This window comes from Hydra viridissima, unplaced genomic scaffold, assembly GCF_058129835.1.
Source record: "Hydra viridissima isolate aposymbiotic clone 2 unplaced genomic scaffold, HvirCarnegie_v1 scaffold_18, whole genome shotgun sequence".
NCBI lineage: Eukaryota > Metazoa > Cnidaria > Hydrozoa > Anthoathecata > Hydridae > Hydra > Hydra viridissima.
In genome coordinates this window covers 682,798-700,776 of record NW_028324317.1, presented here as the reverse complement: position 1 = coordinate 700,776, position 17,979 = coordinate 682,798, and the positions used below count along the sequence as shown (strand labels likewise).

The 17,979-nt window shown below is 29.9% G+C and overlaps 2 protein-coding genes, 1 long non-coding RNA gene and 1 pseudogene across 3 annotated transcripts in view; 2 read left to right on the top strand and 2 right to left on the bottom strand.

The window, feature by feature from the left end:
- Window positions 1–9,715, bottom strand: part of LOC149876721 (uncharacterized) — a 91,894-nt gene extending 82,179 nt beyond the window's left edge. Inside the window, exon 1 of the mRNA XM_090075034.1 lies at window positions 9,131–9,715. The gene's annotated coding sequence lies outside the window, so the exon portion shown is untranslated. The remainder of the gene's footprint in view (window positions 1–9,130) is intronic.
- LOC149876693 (uncharacterized) overlaps window positions 1–17,979 on the top strand; it is a 615,724-nt pseudogene that overhangs the window by 129,831 nt on the left and 467,914 nt on the right.
- On the top strand, window positions 1,069–4,301 carry LOC149876722 (uncharacterized). Its single transcript, XR_016448562.1, has 4 exons — window positions 1,069–1,206; window positions 2,203–2,331; window positions 2,621–2,730; window positions 3,565–4,301. It is a non-coding gene; the product is annotated as an uncharacterized LOC149876722 (long non-coding RNA).
- Window positions 8,114–17,979, bottom strand: part of LOC145193748 (uncharacterized) — a 145,978-nt gene continuing 136,112 nt past the window's right edge. The window contains 1 exon segment of the mRNA XM_090074946.1: window positions 8,114–9,814. Within this exon segment, the coding sequence (XP_089931072.1) occupies window positions 8,328–9,814 (1,487 nt within the window). The 3' untranslated portion in view covers window positions 8,114–8,327.

The following is a 17,979-nucleotide window of genomic DNA, read 5'->3' as shown; positions in this document are numbered from 1 at the left end:
GAAAATTCTTCTATTCTAAGATTATTACGTTTGTTCTGCAAAAGGATACCATTCTGACAATTATCACTTGTTAAGTAACTTTAAACTTGTTGAGTTAGTATATCGCTAAAATTATCCGTCTTGTTACTGCCACAGCCCAATTAATATATTATCAGATCACCCTAAAAAAAAAAATTGTTTGCGAATTTACAACAGTGATATAAACAAATTGACCACACTTTTTACAAAAGATATACGTTCGCAAAAACTGTTATGCAATTCGTTACTATTTTAAGAGCGTGGGTAAACAATTTCCACGAGTAATTAAATTTCATTGAAATTCATTCAAATTCAATGAATTTCAATGAAACTCCATGAATTTCCTAAGAGAATGAGAACCTGACATTCTTCTCTTAATCACAAGATTATGATAGTTATGTCAATTTAAGAAAAAAGAATTGCTAAAAACTTAACGGTTGTTAATAATTTCAAATAACGTTGTTAAAATTTTTATATTTATTTGAGTGCATTCTATTAACGCGTGATGCCAGTCTTCCTTCATCACGCTTTAAAACGTTTCAAAACTCAACACAAATCGAAGCCAAAAGAATGTTTTGTTTTCAGCAAACGAAACAAACTTAACATTAGAAATGAGGTTTACCCTCTTTTATTTTTTTTTCCAATGTTTTACTTTGTTTCAATATTTAACAAGTAAATTAAGTCGATTCATTTCGGTAAGATAAGGTCTCGTCGTTTGATATACAAACTGGTTTTCTATTTGCGTAATCTTTTTCATGATTACAAAATACAACTCATTGATAACGCGGTATAACCTACGTTAGAAATGTTGATTATAAATGATGCATTACGCAGCGCTACGGAAAACCACTTGTAATCATTATTTAGATGGAGACTGGTCATCAAAGGTGGAACCAAGCGCGTTGATAAAAATATCACAAAGTTACTGAAGTCATAAATTTTAAAACAGAAATTACGCAATAAATTTTTCAATTGTTTCAGAAGGCGCCCGTGAACCACCTGCTAACTGCAATTTCGAACGGTATAAATTGATTGACAAACGAAATCGTTGCTCACTTTAAACTTGCAACTTGATGTGACTCGTGAAGTAGAAAATCTTCAGAGGAGCCCAAAATGATTTCACAACGCATAGCATTCTCGTTGAATTAGACGTTTCATTTTTTACAGCAGATTGAAGTTTTTCTTCATGTAAGTTCATTTTTTGTTAAAATATCGTTGCCATGTGAAATTCTGCCCGATTTAAAAGGACTTTTTTTTCTTTCTTTCACGAACAAAACAGTCGCATTATATTTATAAACTTATATATGACGGTTTCAATCTTAAATAGTTAATGACATTGATTTTTTTTTATATTAAATATTAAATTCCAACTAGAACATGTTTTATTTCCAACTATGATGATCTAATTTTACATGTTCAAGTTTTGTACAAACATACAATAAAATAAAGCGGTGCTCCGCCTAATCTGAAACAGTAGCGTCGCGTGCTAAAATAAAAATTGTCAATCTCGGAGGATTATTGGAATAAGATGTTACGGTTGAGGTATTTTAATCAAAAAGTGTAAATGTTTAAAATAGTCTTCTTTTAAGAATTTCTCTCGTCCAAAAGTTTAAAATTAAAAAGTTCTTTTGATCATTTTCTACTCCAAAGTTTAATTGTCTAGAACATTTATAACTATTTAAATTTTTCGATTGAAGCAGTTTGTAACAAGTCGACAGCTATAAAGTTGTTCTTTTACTTTTATATAAAATTATTTTTTAACTTAGAAGCAAACTTCATCCGAAGTTCTCTCATCTCTTTCTAATTCACAGGAATTGATTCACAGATTTGCATGGTTAATTCTATTATTCTTTTTATGACATTTCTGTAACAGTGGCTATTTTAGAGTTTTTGTGGTGTCTTGCTGTAGTTGTAAAAGAAGCTGTGAAGTGAAATAATAAGAAAATGCAAAGCAAAATGATTATAAAAAATCTCTTTCTAATTCACACGAATATATGGTTAATTCTATTTAATTCTAATTAATTGTATTGCTCTTTTTATGATATACCTGTAACAGTGGCTACGAGTTCTTGCGGTGTCTTGCTGTAGTTGTAAAAAAAGCTGTGAAGTGAAATAATGAAAAATTTTGTAAAGGTTGGCCGGTATAAATCTGATTTAAAAGTATCATTGTAATGTTGCATTTAGTGAAAAGTTTGAACAGCTCAACAGTTACAACAGCTCAGTTATCAACAGCTCAGTTATCGTTTTTGAATGTATTTGCTGTTTTCAAGTCAGTCTTTCTTGCATAATTATTTCCTCGCGAAATTATTCTAGGTAACTAAATTTCCTAAATTAAACTACTTTAAACCATTTTGGTTTTATGCACTTGCTCCACTATGCAGATAAAGTCCTAAATATTTAACTTAAAACTATTTGGAATAGAAATAACTTTTTCCTTGTAAAGTTCATTAACTGGTTTTTATAAAATCTAAAATTTAAATTTTGTTTAAAGTCTAGCAATACAAATGAAAAAAAGAATTAGTATAAATAGTATAAGCTACTTTTATTTTTTACTAAACTATTTAAGAAATAGGTCTTGAAAAATACCAAGAAGTTCTTACAGTTTTAGGTACAGAAGAAATTAACACAACACCCACTTCAAGCTTAAATAAAAAGAAGAATTATAATATTGATTTAAAAACGTGAAGGCATTTAAAGTTGAAGTATGCTAAGGTATTTCTTTTAGTTTTAAATTTTTTTCTTTTTCTCTAATTTTAAATCACAAATTGATTAAAGTTAGCAGAAATATTATTTACTAACATTGCGGAAAAAAAATTATTCACATACCTTTTTGTCCTGAATTCTTGAGAACTTCTTGAAAGCTCCTGACAGAATTTTAGCAATCTATTCTTTATTTGAAAATTGTATTTCACTATGGAAATCTACTCACAACTGAGAGAAAATGAAGGGTGTGGTGGAAGACTTCAGGTTTTTTAAATTTATGTGATTTAACTTTGGAAATAGAATTCTTATCTTAAGTGATTGCAGGCTTATTTTCCTTGAAATCTTTTAGTGTTTTTAGATTTAAATGTACTTCTATATTTTTAATTAATTCTAAATTCTATTTTAATTCTAAATGTTATTATTAGTTCTTATTTAAACAGTGAAAAATTTGTAAAAAAATTTGCCTAACAACAATTAGCTAGTTATTAGTAGCAGAACTTTAAATTCTGTTAAAAAAGCAGGCCTATGTCAATGAAGGGACTATTTTAGCTGTTGATTATCTTTGCACTTATGTATTAAACTCTCATTTGTCACTTATTTCAATTTGTTTCATTTACTTTCTCATGAGAGCTCTGTGCAGGTTGTAATTTCATTTTGTTTTTATTTTATAGTTTGGATTGTTTGCTCACTTTGTCTAATTGTTTATATTTTAATACTTACAGTAGTACACATATATTTTAGAACTTTCAGAAATTTGATTTTTATTTCTTTAGACATTGTTGTCTTAATTTTCTTTAAGGAGAATCCCTTCAGATTATTAAGATTTTAATTTAACTGATTTAGAGGCAACTTGAGAATTTATTTGGCATCGTATCATTTACGTTTCATCTTTTAATAAAAAGTTATTTGGATATTCTACAGAAGAAAGCACCGATCTTTCATATAAGAAAGTAAGACCTCCCTTTGTTCAGTGGCGGAAGAAAAGAAGTGAAGAAGAAGCAGCGATGGTAGAATAAGAGGCAATCTTTTAAAAAATTGATTTTCATTTAGTTTTACATTTATAAAGAAGATTTATTTCATTGTAAAGTTTTAAGTTTAATTTCTCAACTACTTTATTAAGTTTAGTTACACATACATAAAGGTTTGAAATCTCAACTCTTTTAACACTATTTGTTGGTAAATGCTGTATTTAGTTTTTACATCAGCCTTAGTTTATATTCTGTATACTTGGTTTCTTTATGCAGTTTGTATGTAGCTGTCTGTTTGTAAGTGTCTGTATGTAGTTGTCAGTGTATGTAGTTGTCTGTATGTAGTTGTCTGTGTATGTAATTGTCTGTATGTAGTTGTCTGCGTATGTAATTATCTGTATGTAGTTGCCTGCGTATGTAGTTGTCTCTATGTAGTTGTCTGTGTATGTAGTTAATTGTAAAAGTGTAGTTTATCACAGTATAACAGTTTATTTTCTTACAGTTGTTAAATTGGTATAAAAATATTTATGGGTTAATAAAGTCTATTGGTTAATAAAGTTTATTATTAGTAGCTGTCAAAATATATCAATGAAATGTAAAAAAAAAAAAAAATATGAAAACTTCTCTAATACCTTAGTACAGTTGGTGGATAACTTAAGACTTTAAAATTTAAATTTTTGCTTTTTAAAGAAAGTTTTGAGTGTGGAAAACTTCTTTCCATGAAAATTTATTTTTGCCCTTGAATGGTATTTTTGAGAAATATGGAATAAAAATTTTAAATTTTTTTAATTTTGATTTCTTACATTAATAATTTGAAATAGTTTTGCAAACAATAAATCAATTTTCCTTGTGCACTAATTTAAATTTTCTTCAAGTTATGAGGTTTTTTGTGAAGGTTTTTATAAGGTACTATGAGGTTTTTCTTGTTTGAATTTGTTAGGTGCTTTTGATTATTTTGATTGAATTTTGAACTGTCTTCAGTTTACTGTTGTAAATTTTCAACTAATTTTTAGATTATTTCTTTCAATGTTTTGTTCACAACTCTCTTGTTCTGTTTTCAACTCCCTTGTTTTGCTAGATTTTATCAGGTAGTGAGCTCCATTGTATATAGTTCAGTGATACAGTTCTGACAGTGTAAAATTAGTTGAGGTTGAAGCTTGTAGTCAAATAGGAATATTCTGCTTGTACTGAGTTCTATTGTTTTTTTACTTCTGCAAGCTGTAAAAGATTTTTATCCTTTGAAAAGTTTATTTCAAATGCCCTTCATATTACTTTATAGCAAAAAAAAAAAAAAAAAAAAAAAAAAATTATTGTTTCATGTGTGTAACCGAACCTTTAAATCACAATTTTTTTTCTATTCTTATTAAAACCAACTCTAAAATACGATTTTAAAATTGCTGTTTACTGTGCAGCTAAAATGTATAAAAATGATACCCAGTCCTCTTACCTTCATGCAATTGAAAATTTATAGCCTTTTAAAAAACAAGTAAAAAGTCATTTTCCAAAATTTTAAAATGATACTCAAAATTACAAAAGAAATATAATTTTAATGTTTCATGGTCAAAAAATTTCTTTTGACAAAAGTTTGAATGTAAAAATATTGAAAGAAGAAATTTAAAGTTTTTACACTTAGGATATAATATTACAAAAGAAATTTAATTATAATGTTGAATGCCTAATAAATTTCATCTGACAAAAATATGAATGTATAAACTTAGACTAATAGAAGAAACTTCTATCTGCTATAATTCGTTTAGTTTAATTGATGCAACAACTGAGTTTAATTAGCAAAAGCAATTAGCCCATAGAGATATTTAAAATGTATCACAGGGAGTAATGCGAATCAGTTATTCCGTTCATTCCTGGCGGTACATTAATAAAACTGTATCAGATTTGCTAAGGGATTTTTACTGGAACTTAGACAAAGTATTGCAAATTCTTATATTTTCTCTTAGTTTCTGAAAGCCTCATGGAGTTTATGGCTAACTAATGTAATAGTTTCATGAGATGACTAATTATGTCATGTATGTCATCCAGTGTTTAGAGGCTTATCTCAATATTCAATAAAGAATAAGATTAAATCTATAGAAGCATTTTCGATAAAGTCGATAAGCGAATTTCTACCATGTAAGTGGTAGTTATGTATCAACTTTGATATAATTTTTTCCTTTAATTCAGATCATGTTCTCTTAGTTTCAACCAAATCTTAATCTGGGTCTGAGTCAATAGACTTGTCAAATGAACCACATGTGATGCACAGTACATCTTCTAGTGCTTTGAGTGACTTCAACTTTGCCGTTCCTTTATCTACTTTTGTGTTGTCACGTAGTAATGCCCATTGATATGCTTTTCACATTAATCCTCTCTCATTATCAGAATTTTCTACTGTCAAAAGGATGAATTTACTGCACTCCTAAGGCTGGAGTTCCTTCACCTAAATATATGAAACCACAAAATCTGATGGAAAACATGAAACATAAGATTTCTTGTAATGATCAATTTAAAAATGTTGTGAAACCTGGAATTAACTCTGACGTACAAGCAAACTCTCATAATATGGATTTTGGTACCAACCCTATCACTGAATTGAAGAAAGCTCTTGAGAAGGTATTCTAAAATCTTGTAAAATTTTAAAATAATGTTATAATAGTTTGTGGATGAGTATAGTGTTTATTGGCTCTGAATTTATTTCTTTCTTTTTTTTTTTTTTTATACATGCACCTATTGAAAAGCAAATAAAATGGTCTTGTTTATGTAAAATTCTTTTTTCTGACTACACATTGTTAGTTTTCTATTTTAGATTTATCTCTGGTGCCGTTTTTTATTTCGTCATTCATAGTTTTAATTTATTGCAATGTTATTTTTTTCATCCTTAAAAATTTAAAACTAAAATCATCTCTCTGTAAAGCATACTATAAATTTTTAGTTTCTTTATTGCGTTGTTGTTGGGATCCCTGTTCTGGCATTATGAATGGGTTGAAGTAAGTCTAGAAAGAGAAGACTGTTAGAGTTATCTCTTATATGTAGTTCCTGTTGGCGTAGATCTGGAAAATGAAATTATTGAGCGAGATTTCTGCAAATGAAAACCTAACGACTGCTTAAATTCCTTAAGGATGAGTTTCGTTTGTTAGTTTGTTTTTTTTTAAAAAAACCTGTTGCTGAATGGGTTTCCTGCGATTCAGAACTTAGCTTAGAAAGTATGCAGTTCAATGAAAAAAAACCATACGAAAGACTTTCTTGACCATACAGGAAATGTAGTGAGAAAAAGAATGTGAAAAGTGGGGCATATGATTGATCATATGCCAACTGCCTAACGCATTAGGCAACATGGCACAATGTATTAGGTCATGTGTTTAAATAATAACAAAATAGATTAATTTAAAGTATTGGTTTTACTTTTATCAACTCTTTGTTATTAAGGAATATTCAAGAAAAAGGGTTGAAAATTTTTTTTCATTTTGACCATTAAATGACATTCTGCTTGAAGGTTTTGAAGATTTTCTGATTTGATTTACTCATCTGGGTTTTGTTGGTTTACAGTTCGATTTTTTCTCTTCATTAATTTTTTTCCTTATCTATTTGTAAAATATACGTGCATCAAGATGCCAAAAAAGACACCAAATTTTTTGATTTAGCAATATCAAAAGCAGGCTGAACACGAGTTGCACCAAGAATAATTGTAACAGACCGATTAAAGCGACACTAGCGATCCTCTTGCTTTGATTGCAATCGAATTTACTTTTTACTTGGCGTATACAAATGTACACGCTAAGCATCTGCGTCTCGTTATTTTTTTTATTCGAGACGAGACGAGACGATGATATCCGGAACACAATTTTTAAAATTCGAAAGAAATAATATTGTCCCGGTTTATAACTTCAGTTTAAGTTTATTCGTAAATTTTTTCCGGGAAATTTCTTGTCTCGTTATGCTTGTTCCGGTTCATTTCAGAGAAAACGATTCCGAGACGCAGACCCTTAGTACACGCTAAGTAAAAATTTGCACGCATTTTTTTCTGTTATTTCTGACGTTAACAGCCACATACGTTGACTTCTGACTTAGAGTGCAATTAATTTTGCCAGCCTCATTCTTATTTAACGCAAAGTTTAATTATAAGAAAAATATTTTATTATATTAGTTATGACATTATTATGAGTTACGGCTATTTATTTGCAAACGAAATAAAAAATTTAATAGTTTAACAAAGTTATAAAAAAACTATCGAACTTTTAATTTTTTATTTCACTTTTACATAAAACATCATTCGAAATTTATTTAAAACTTTTCCCAAGGGCCTTTTTTTCTGAAACTTCACGTTTCTAATTTTCCGGCTGTAAAAAAATTATTTTTAACTTTATACTCTTTCGAAAAAATTTTCATTCATTTGCATTTAAGAAATTCATTCATTAACTCAATACAAGGTCTTTTTTTTTATGGGTTCCTCCTTCATAACTTTACTTTGTTACAACTTCTACCATCTTCAAACATTTTATCGTACATTGGATAAAAAATTTCCGTTAAAAAAAAGATGCAATAATCATAAAAACTTATTTACATATTTCTAATAAATTAACATTAATCGATATTTAGGAAAACGATTAAAATAGTTGACAACTTTGATTTTTCATTTTCCACCTTTCATTTCATATCTTTCAAAACTTCAATTTCTAGTTGTATCATAACTCTCAAACAGATTGCTATAATATTTTTTGTAGCCAATGTTGATGGATGATTGATACCTAAAATATCCGTTTGTATTTTATAAACTTGATAATAAATCTCTAAAGCTTCATTGTATTTTCCCATTCGACTCAAACAGTTTGCTATATTATTTTTTGTATTCAATGTTGATGGATGATTGATACCTAAAATATCCGTTCGTATTTTATCAACTTGATAATAAATTTCTAAAGCTTCATTATATTTTCCCATTCGACTCAAACAGTTTGCTATATTATTTTTTGTATTCAATGTTGATGGATGATTGATACCTAAAATATCCGTTCGTATTTTATCAACTTGATAATAAATTTCTAAAGCTTCATTATATTTTCCCATATCACTCAAACAGTTTGCTATATTATTTTTTGTATCCAATGTTGATGGATGATTGATACCTAAAATTTCCGTTCGTATTTTATCAACTTGATAATAAATTTCTAAAGCTTCATTATATTTTCCCATATCACTCAAACGGTTTGCTATATTATTTTTTGTAGCCAATGTTGATGGATGATTGATACCTAAAATATCCGTTTGTATTTTATTAACTTGATAATAAATTTCTAAAGCTTCATTATATTTTCCTATATCACTCAAACGGTTTGCTATATTATTTTTTGTAGCCAATGTTGATGGATGATTGATACCTAAAATATCCGTTTGTATTTTATCAACTTGATAACAAATTTCTAAAGCTTCATTATATTTTCCCATTCGACTCAAACAGATTGCTATATTATTTTTTGTATCCAATGTTGATGGATGATTGATACCTAAAATATCCGTTTGTATTTTATCAACTTGATAATAAATTTCTAAAGCTTCATTATATTTTCCCATTCGGCTCAAACAGATTGCTATATTATTTTTTGTATCCAACGTTGATGGATGATTGATATCTAAAATTTCCGTATGTATTTTATCAACTTGATAATAAATTTCTAAAGCTTCATTATATTTTCCCATATCACTCAAACGGTTTGCTATATTATTTTTTGTAGCCAATGTTGATGGATGATTGATACCTAAAATATCCGTTTGTATTTTATCAACTTGATAACAAATTTCTAAAGCTTCATTATATTTTCCCATATCACTCAAACGGTTTGCTATATTATTTTTTGTAGCCAATGTTGATGGATGATTGATACCTAAAATATCCGTTTGTATTTTATCAACTTGATAACAAAGTTCTAAAGCTTCATTATATTTTCCCATTCGACTCAAACAGATTGCTATATTATTTTTTGTATCCAATGTTGATGGATGATTGATACCTAAAATATCCTTTTGTATTTTATCAACTTCATAACATATTTCTAAAGCTTCATTATATTTTCCCATTCGACTCAAACAGATTGCTATATTATTTTTTGTAGCCAATGTTGATTGATGATTGATACCTAAAATATCCGTTCGTATTTTATCAACTTGACAATAAATTTCTAAAGCTTCATTATATTTTCCCATATTTCTTAAACAGTTTGCTATGCTATGTTTAGTATCTAAAGTTATTTCATTTTCAATTCCATCAGATTTTATGTTATACTTTTCAATGGCATCGAGAATGTTTATTGCTTCTTGAAAGAAACCTTTGTTTGATAAGAAACTTTGGATACTCTGACTCTGTTGATGAAACACTTCACACATTTTTGGTTTATTAAAACGAAACATATGGATGAAATGGTTATAGAAGTGCTTTCCATCATCAACGTGTTCCTTTACCACTTCCAACTCTAATTTTAGAAAACGGGCGATATTTTCGTTGCATATATCTGTTATTTCTTTGCGTTTTTGATAACATTTACACGCTAACTGTGTCATTTTGTGCATCGCGTACCTATCATTGTCATCGTCGAAACGATCAAGCAACGAATAACTTACTAGTAAACTTATTGCTCGATTTATCAAAAGCTCTTCGTTTATTTTCAGGTGTTTTAAAATGCCGTGAATAAACTTTTTTGTAATGTGTTGACCGTCGCAATACGATAAATGGTTCAAAATTTCCACTGATTTTTCATTCGATTTCTCTATTTTGTTTAATACTAAGCTAAGTGATGTTATAATAAACTTTGTTTCCACTTCAGTGGGGAAACCTTCCTCCAGCATTTCGAAAGGATATGATCGAAAAAGATCTAAATATTCCTGCAAAGAAACGCTGTTGTTGTTTATATAGAGAATGGCTTGATTAATGGCGAGTGGATGATATTGAAGCACTTTGGTTATTTCTTTTAGTTTTTCGTCATCGCTTATTAATATTTGTTTAATATTTCTTTTTGCGAAAAGTAAAGCATCTTGAGGAGAGAAAGAGTTAATTTGCACTTGATTAACATCGGTAGACCATGATTTCCATTGCGATGTTACCAAAGTAAATGCATTTTTTTTGTTAGATACGTATTTTTCAAAATTCTTCACACTCTCATCGTCGACGTTGTCGAAAATGTAAAGCGTTTTACCTTTTTCAAAATAGTGATGTATTTTTCTAGAAACTACTTCAATATCGAACGGATCGCCTTGAGAATCTCTTACGCTTAACCCTAGTTGGTGACAGAGATTAGTCATAGAAACTTGTATTTTATCAAACGATGCATCCACCCACACAATACTTTGAAATTGGTCGTTATAAAATGCTGCATACTTTCTAGCGAGCTGAGTTTTTCCTATTCCAGACATTCCAGTTAAAACCGTGATTGATTTACCCGAATCGTTTGTTTGGCACACGAATTTATGAATTTGATGAAGTTCATCGTCACGCGAAAAAAAGGCTTTTGTCGGCCGCAGGATACCGAAAATGGAGTGTCGGGACATTAACTCTAAAAGACAAAAACTTTTCATATTTAACTGCACGGTGACATTTTTTGAGGAATATTTAGAAGTTATATTTTGAACGGCATTTCGTAATTCACATTTTTTTGTTTTTGATAGTTTAAACATAATATCTCGAAGATAAATAGTTTCTTTGAGAAATATTTTTTAAGCATATGCATGAATTTTTGCAGCTGAATATTGGGCGAATCCGTTCATATACTTGCTCAACATTGTTAATGCCTCTATAATGATTTGTCTAACACATAAAAAACATAAATTTAAGACAAATGCAATTAAATCAACAATTTCTGTTAAAAATATTTGTCACTATCTGCTGAATGTAATATTTAATACGCTTGCTAGTATTATGATGAAATATTCTGTCTAAGTTTGTTTTATTTTCAAGCAATTCTATTCACGCTATTAAAAGCAATTACAGATTTTCTTAGAAAAAGCATTTTACATGTAAAATACTCCCAGAGGAATATTTTGAAGTTTAATTTGAGAGCCTCGTCGCAATACAGTTATATTTTCGAAATCGAAATCAATTCTCTTAAAAAAGGATGTTGAAAAAGTTGATAAAAACTTTTCTTCGTTAGAAGTTTATGCAGTATTACCCTTTGGGGGAGGGTGGGAGGTTATAATCGTGCAATGCAGGAGCGCTGCAAAAAAAATCAAGATAGCGAGTCACATTAAACTTTTGTTTCATATTTGAAATTATATTGTAAACTAAGCATTTAAATGTAATAATGCTATAATTTATAAATAGACCTTTTTTGAACTTAATTCAAGTGTGAATTTAATCCGCAAAATTGCTAAATAATGTTGCTGATAAAAAGGCCCGAAAGGTTTGTGACAAGTTTGCTAAATAAATTAAGGAAAGTTTGTCCTTGTCAAAAATGTTCGTGTTTGTTAAAAAAATCTTTTAATGGTCTTCAGTGTTTTAACTTTTTTTTGCATATTTTGTGTTTTCTAACTTTTTTTTATCTCTAATAAATATTCAGGGACCGCAGGAGAACATCGACATGCAACAGCGGCACAAAAATTATCAAGCTCAAAATACCTACTTCGTTTGCATTCACTGATCAAATCTTTACGGTTGCAAAAAAGTAATCCGCTTTTCACATCTCGCCATTTTTTTGATGAATTATTCTTACGCCACTTGTTCAGTATTTGCAAAGTTTGTTCTCTCGTCGTTTCAAATTCTTCTTTTACATTATCGATTTCTGAGTCATCAACCAAAAGACATCGTGCAAACTTTTGCCAATCATAAGTCAACAAATCAGCAAGCGTTGTAAACACATCTTGTGGAAACTTTTCAACTAAATGAGAAGGTTTTTTTTTTGAAAATGAGAATCTGTCTGAAATGGGAAATGTTAAATATATTTTATTACCCTTTATATCGTCGAACTCGTTCTCCATGACAACTTCGTCTAATAAAGCCGTTCTACGAAAAAGAAGTCCGTTAATTGCTATGATAAATTTGAGTAAAACGCTCTTAAATTCTTCAGCAAATTATTTTCACAGTTAATAACGAGTACAAAGAAATAGGCGCTTTTTCAAAAAACAAGAGCAGTTTTAGAAGTGAAACAAACCATTTAATATAAGTTATTTCAGGAACACCCTTAGTCACTGAAACAAATTTGCCTTCCCTGTAACTTTCCTTTTGATGGAAAGCATTTTATTGATTGTTAAAGTGACTTGACTTACGGGGACTCTGCACCTTAAGAACAAAAATGATGCCAATGATCCATCTTTCCTAAAGCAACTGTTTTAAAAAAAAACTTGAGCAATACTGAATAAATCAGCAGTACCTGCACGATTGAGATTTGCATAAATTAGGACTTGTGGCATTGTTTTGAAATAAGGATTAATAAACCAATAGTAACTATTAAAGAACAGTTTTGTATTTCATATTCAAGATCTGTTATTCAGATACAAACTTTGTTATTATTTATGTACTCTCACCTCATCCTGCCTTATTCACTTCTGTAAATTCATATTTTCCTCTTTTTTCCCCGGCTTTTCTGACTATGAAACTAAAATTGTTGAAAAATCAGGTAACAAATAACAAGAGTAGAACAAAAGTAGATGACGTACCGGTTCATTTCTTCCTCTAGTATCTCCATTTTTTTTATTGAAAATAATCTTTTCTGCGATCGTTATGTAAGTAGCTGGTTGATCGACTAAACAAGTGTTGAATTCTACAGTTTTTCTCAAACTGATATAAACCAGCACGTTAAGAGTTTTTAACTGAGTCATGCAACAGCAAGACTCAGTTTTAAATTCTTCACTTGCTGATTTCAACGTGACAAAAAAACATAGACAGTAAAAAGGCAGTTAAATTAAAAAAAAAGGTTTGAACTGGTCTCCTATAATGAAATACTACCAACTGAAATCTGCGATGAACCAAACCGAGATTGGTGAGTTCTTGAATTAGTTTTAAGTTTTAATTATATGCTTTAGTTTCAAGTCAACGGACTATATAATTCCATTTTACCATTTTGTTAAGCCCTAGTATTTGACTAAGACTCTCACCCATCGACGGCCATTGTTATATAAAGTAAAATAAACTACCAAAATTTTTAAAAAATCAACAGTCAGCAACTTTCTTGCTGATTATTGATTTTTTTATAATTTTGTCAGTTTATTTTTTTTATACAACAATGGCTCCCGATGGGTGAGAGTCTTAATCAAATAATCGGGCTTAACAAAATAATAGGATAGAATTATATTTTTAAAGCTAAAAAAATTTTCATGTTTACAACAAGCCCTCAAGAATTGAACAACGCATTACTAACAGAGATAGCAATCGAACCCTTTTTTAAAAAATCGGTTTCGGTTCGTTTATATCAAATATTTTAAAAATTCGGAATTATATAACGATTCGTTTATATATAACGTTTGAGTTCGATAAGCACAGCTCTGGTTCGGTTCGGTAACAAGTAAAGTTTGGGTTCGGTTCGGTATCAACACAACTGTTTTTTTATTAGTTACAAAGCTTTACATCGACAATAATAAAACACAAATAAATTAAAGTAATATTTAGTAGCTAAAGCATTGCAAGTTATTTAAAATAACTTGCAATTTACTGCAACTTCATAAGGTCAAAAAACAATGAAGTTGCTAATTGCTAATAGCTGCAGTCAAAGTGCACAAAACATTAAAACAGTATTTTTCTGAACACAGATAATGGTAGCTTAAGTAGCCTACTGTCAGTCTAGTAATCAGGACTGCATGTTGTATTTGAGAATTATCAGTATTTCTAATATTTCTGGGTTTAGACGAGCCCTGCGCTCACTCATTGTCACCCCACACACTGAAAACACTCTTTCACTGCCAGTAATTATTGCAGGAATAGCCAAAAACTTTCTACCAATCAATGCCTTCATCGGAAGCTTGTGTTCACGCTCATCGTCTTTCCAGAAATGCAATGCATCACACGCTGTCACGGGCAGTGGCAAGTATTTTTCGAACTCATGTCTTATTTCATAACTGTCGAACTTAGACAAAAAACGGCAGCTGTTTTAAGGTCTGCCAGCAAACATACGATTCAGGGTCAGCTTTGTTCTTCTTTGAATGAGGCAGCTGATCTGAATGACTGCATTCACTAAAGCTGTCTTCATCTGTATTGCCTGAGTCCTTGCGTATCACCTGATTTTGTGAAGAAATAACTTTGTCTACCATACTACGCATCTCTGAATAAACAAAGTTGCGATCTTCTGCATTGACGAAAGACAAGTATTTGTAAGAAGAAACAATAAGTGTTGATAGCTTGTAAAAAGGATGAATAATATATTTCATTCAAGCTGGACAGAAAAGCTGCCTACAAATCACGCATACTTTCACTGTCTGAACCATTGATCTTACAGACTGACCGAAGACAAAATAACATCGGCCATACATCAAGGAACGTCGGCACATTGTCATGTGACAATTGCACAGTAGCCTTGTGAAAAGGATGCAAAAAGTCTACAACTGCAAATAACAGTTTTTCGTTAACGTTGTTCAGCTGCTCAAGTTTTTAAAACTGATTTGAGTCATCAAGAATGGACTTGACAAGATCTAACTGGCATAACAATGATTGCAAACGAAAAACTTGACTGTTCCAACGAGTTGCAGTATCCTGTTTTAAAGTGTGATTTAGTTGCTGGTTTTTCCTACTATGTTTGAAGTAGCCCACCATTTCCTTTAAAGTCTTGATCATTTCATGAACTAATTTAGCACCAGGGGGTTTCAAAGTCTTTTCAACAGCTATATTCAGATTATGATCTGCACAGCTAAGTCTAACATCGTTACGATAAGCCGAATTCATATCACTCCCTTTGTCAATCACAAATATCGAATGGTCACTTCTTATAGTCTGAGGGAAAATTTTTCTAATAATCCTAATAAAAAACCTAATTTCCCTGATAATCCCCTGATTAATTTGAAGATATCCGAATTCCCTGACATTTTCCTGATTTGGCAGACATCCTGTATATATTTATATGCAGATCTTGCGTATAAAGACCACTTAGCAACATTGCAACATAACATAATAAGAATTTAATTTGATCTAAAGTTGTTAGTCACAACAACAAGGCTAAATAAAATTGACAAAGTATGTATGATGAATTTAGCAATTAGTATGTAACATAACAATGTTTTGTTACATATTCTATATTATTATTAACAACAACTTAAGTTATTTTTAACATATTAATCTTAACTAAAACTACTTGATTACTCACAAACTTAATCGAGTTATGATCAAGGTTTTGTGTTTAAATAATTGCTATTAATAATTGTTTAAATAATCGCTATTAACAAATGCTTAAATAATCGCTATTAATAAATGTTTAAATAATCGCTATTATTTAAAAAATTGTAGAATTTTATAAAAAACTTCGAATATTTAAAGAAACACCACCAAAAATTTACGCACCCGAAAAACGCAGATACTCCAAAAACTTATCTGGCAAAAATGCAGATAGTCCAATTTTGTTTTACGCGGAGATTGCAGACAAGCCAATTTTGTTTTATACGGAGAAAGCAGATAAATCAAATTTGTTTTCCGCGGAGCCATCGTTATAAGTTTAACCAGAAAAACATTGGCCCTATGTCATGCCTTAAACATGATTGAAAATATGCTTTTGTCAATCTTTTAACGACTTTTCTATGATTGATATAATTTGATTCAACATCCTCAACTAAAAAAAACTCTACTGTTAAAATAAAGAGTAGGATTTTAGTGCGAAAAAGTTGATGCAGCCATGTGAAAACTAACGAAAGTTTTTATATAACCATTCAACCAGAAGTGAGAAAGAATAGCACTTAAGAAGTCTCGTAAAACATTAACAAAAAAAGAAGCTTCGTTGGAAAAAAAAGTCTATAATACCAATTGCATTTAGCGGTTCCTTAAAATGGCTTAATTTTGTTTTGAAAATCACTCAGTTTTCTGCGAATAACCTTTTTATTTTCGGTTGTGTCAAATTAAGGTGGTAGATTTCCTTCATAAAGTTATTTTTCGAATTCTTTTTTATTACGTTATTTTACGGAATCAAAAATAAAAAAATCGAAGGAAACATCTCAGACAGTTTTTGGCTTTTGTAAACATTCGACACAAAGTCAATTCTGCGAAAATAACCTCCTGGGGCCGTTCAAATTTTCAACTTCGGATTAGAGGTCAAAAGATTTTTGATTAATTCCGTTGGGAAGTTATAAAATTTGTTTTCAAATCTTGACGCTTGTTGGGGAAAACTATATGGAGTATAGACGATACTTCGTCTGACATTTTTTTCCCGTGAACTTAGGGAAGTTAGACGAGAAAACTTTGGTTTTCGCGCTAATGCAATTTCTCATCTACCGGAACAAATATGTTCCTGCGGCTTTTCTCTGATCTTAATGAAATACGTAAAGTTTCGGGGGGTTAATCATGGGTTGCGCCAAAATTTAGTTAGTTAAATTATCAGTGCTATTCAGAAGCAGTATAACAAAAGAAAAAGATAATTTAAAGTATGCTTTTAAAATAGTTTACGATTTATTTTTTTTTTAAATTTTTGAAGGATTATGAAAAAGAAGCTTTAAAAGCTCTTAACAATGGTATATTACCCCCGTCATTAAACCTGCAAAACGTAATTACATGAGATACAAATTAGAAAAAAAAGCAAAAAACAGTGAAAAAGATATTTAAGAAATTAATAAATTGATTTAGAAAATATGGAAATATTCAATAAAAAAAAAGATCACTTTTAGTAGAAAATATGTTAAAATTTTACATAACCTAGCACGTTTTAATTAAGAAATTATTTTCTAAACTTGTTGCGTTCAATAACTTAATTTCAATTGGCTGAGTACAAGTTGTGCTTCATTCTCACTCTTTTTCAACAGGGTTTTGCCATTAAAAAATTTTGTGAATGATTTGCGCCAATTATCTACGCATTTTCACACTATTCTTTTATGTCACTTTTTCCCTCGAGTTTTATAGCGAACTGATAAAAGTACATATTTGGGGATTTTTTTTTTTGCAAGGATAGGGTTTTTTAAGCGAGATTAGGGATTCGACGAACTTTTTCCCTAATCAAAAGGCTGATATTTTGGAGTTATAAGATTTTGGTAATTTCTTTGAGGACTGTTACAAATAAAAGTAATTCTTTACTACATTATAAGAAGCTAAATAGAAAGTCCTTCTATTCTAAGATTATTACGTTCGTTCTACAAAAGGATACCATTCTGACAATTATCACTTGTTACGTAACTTTAAACTTGTTGAGTTAGT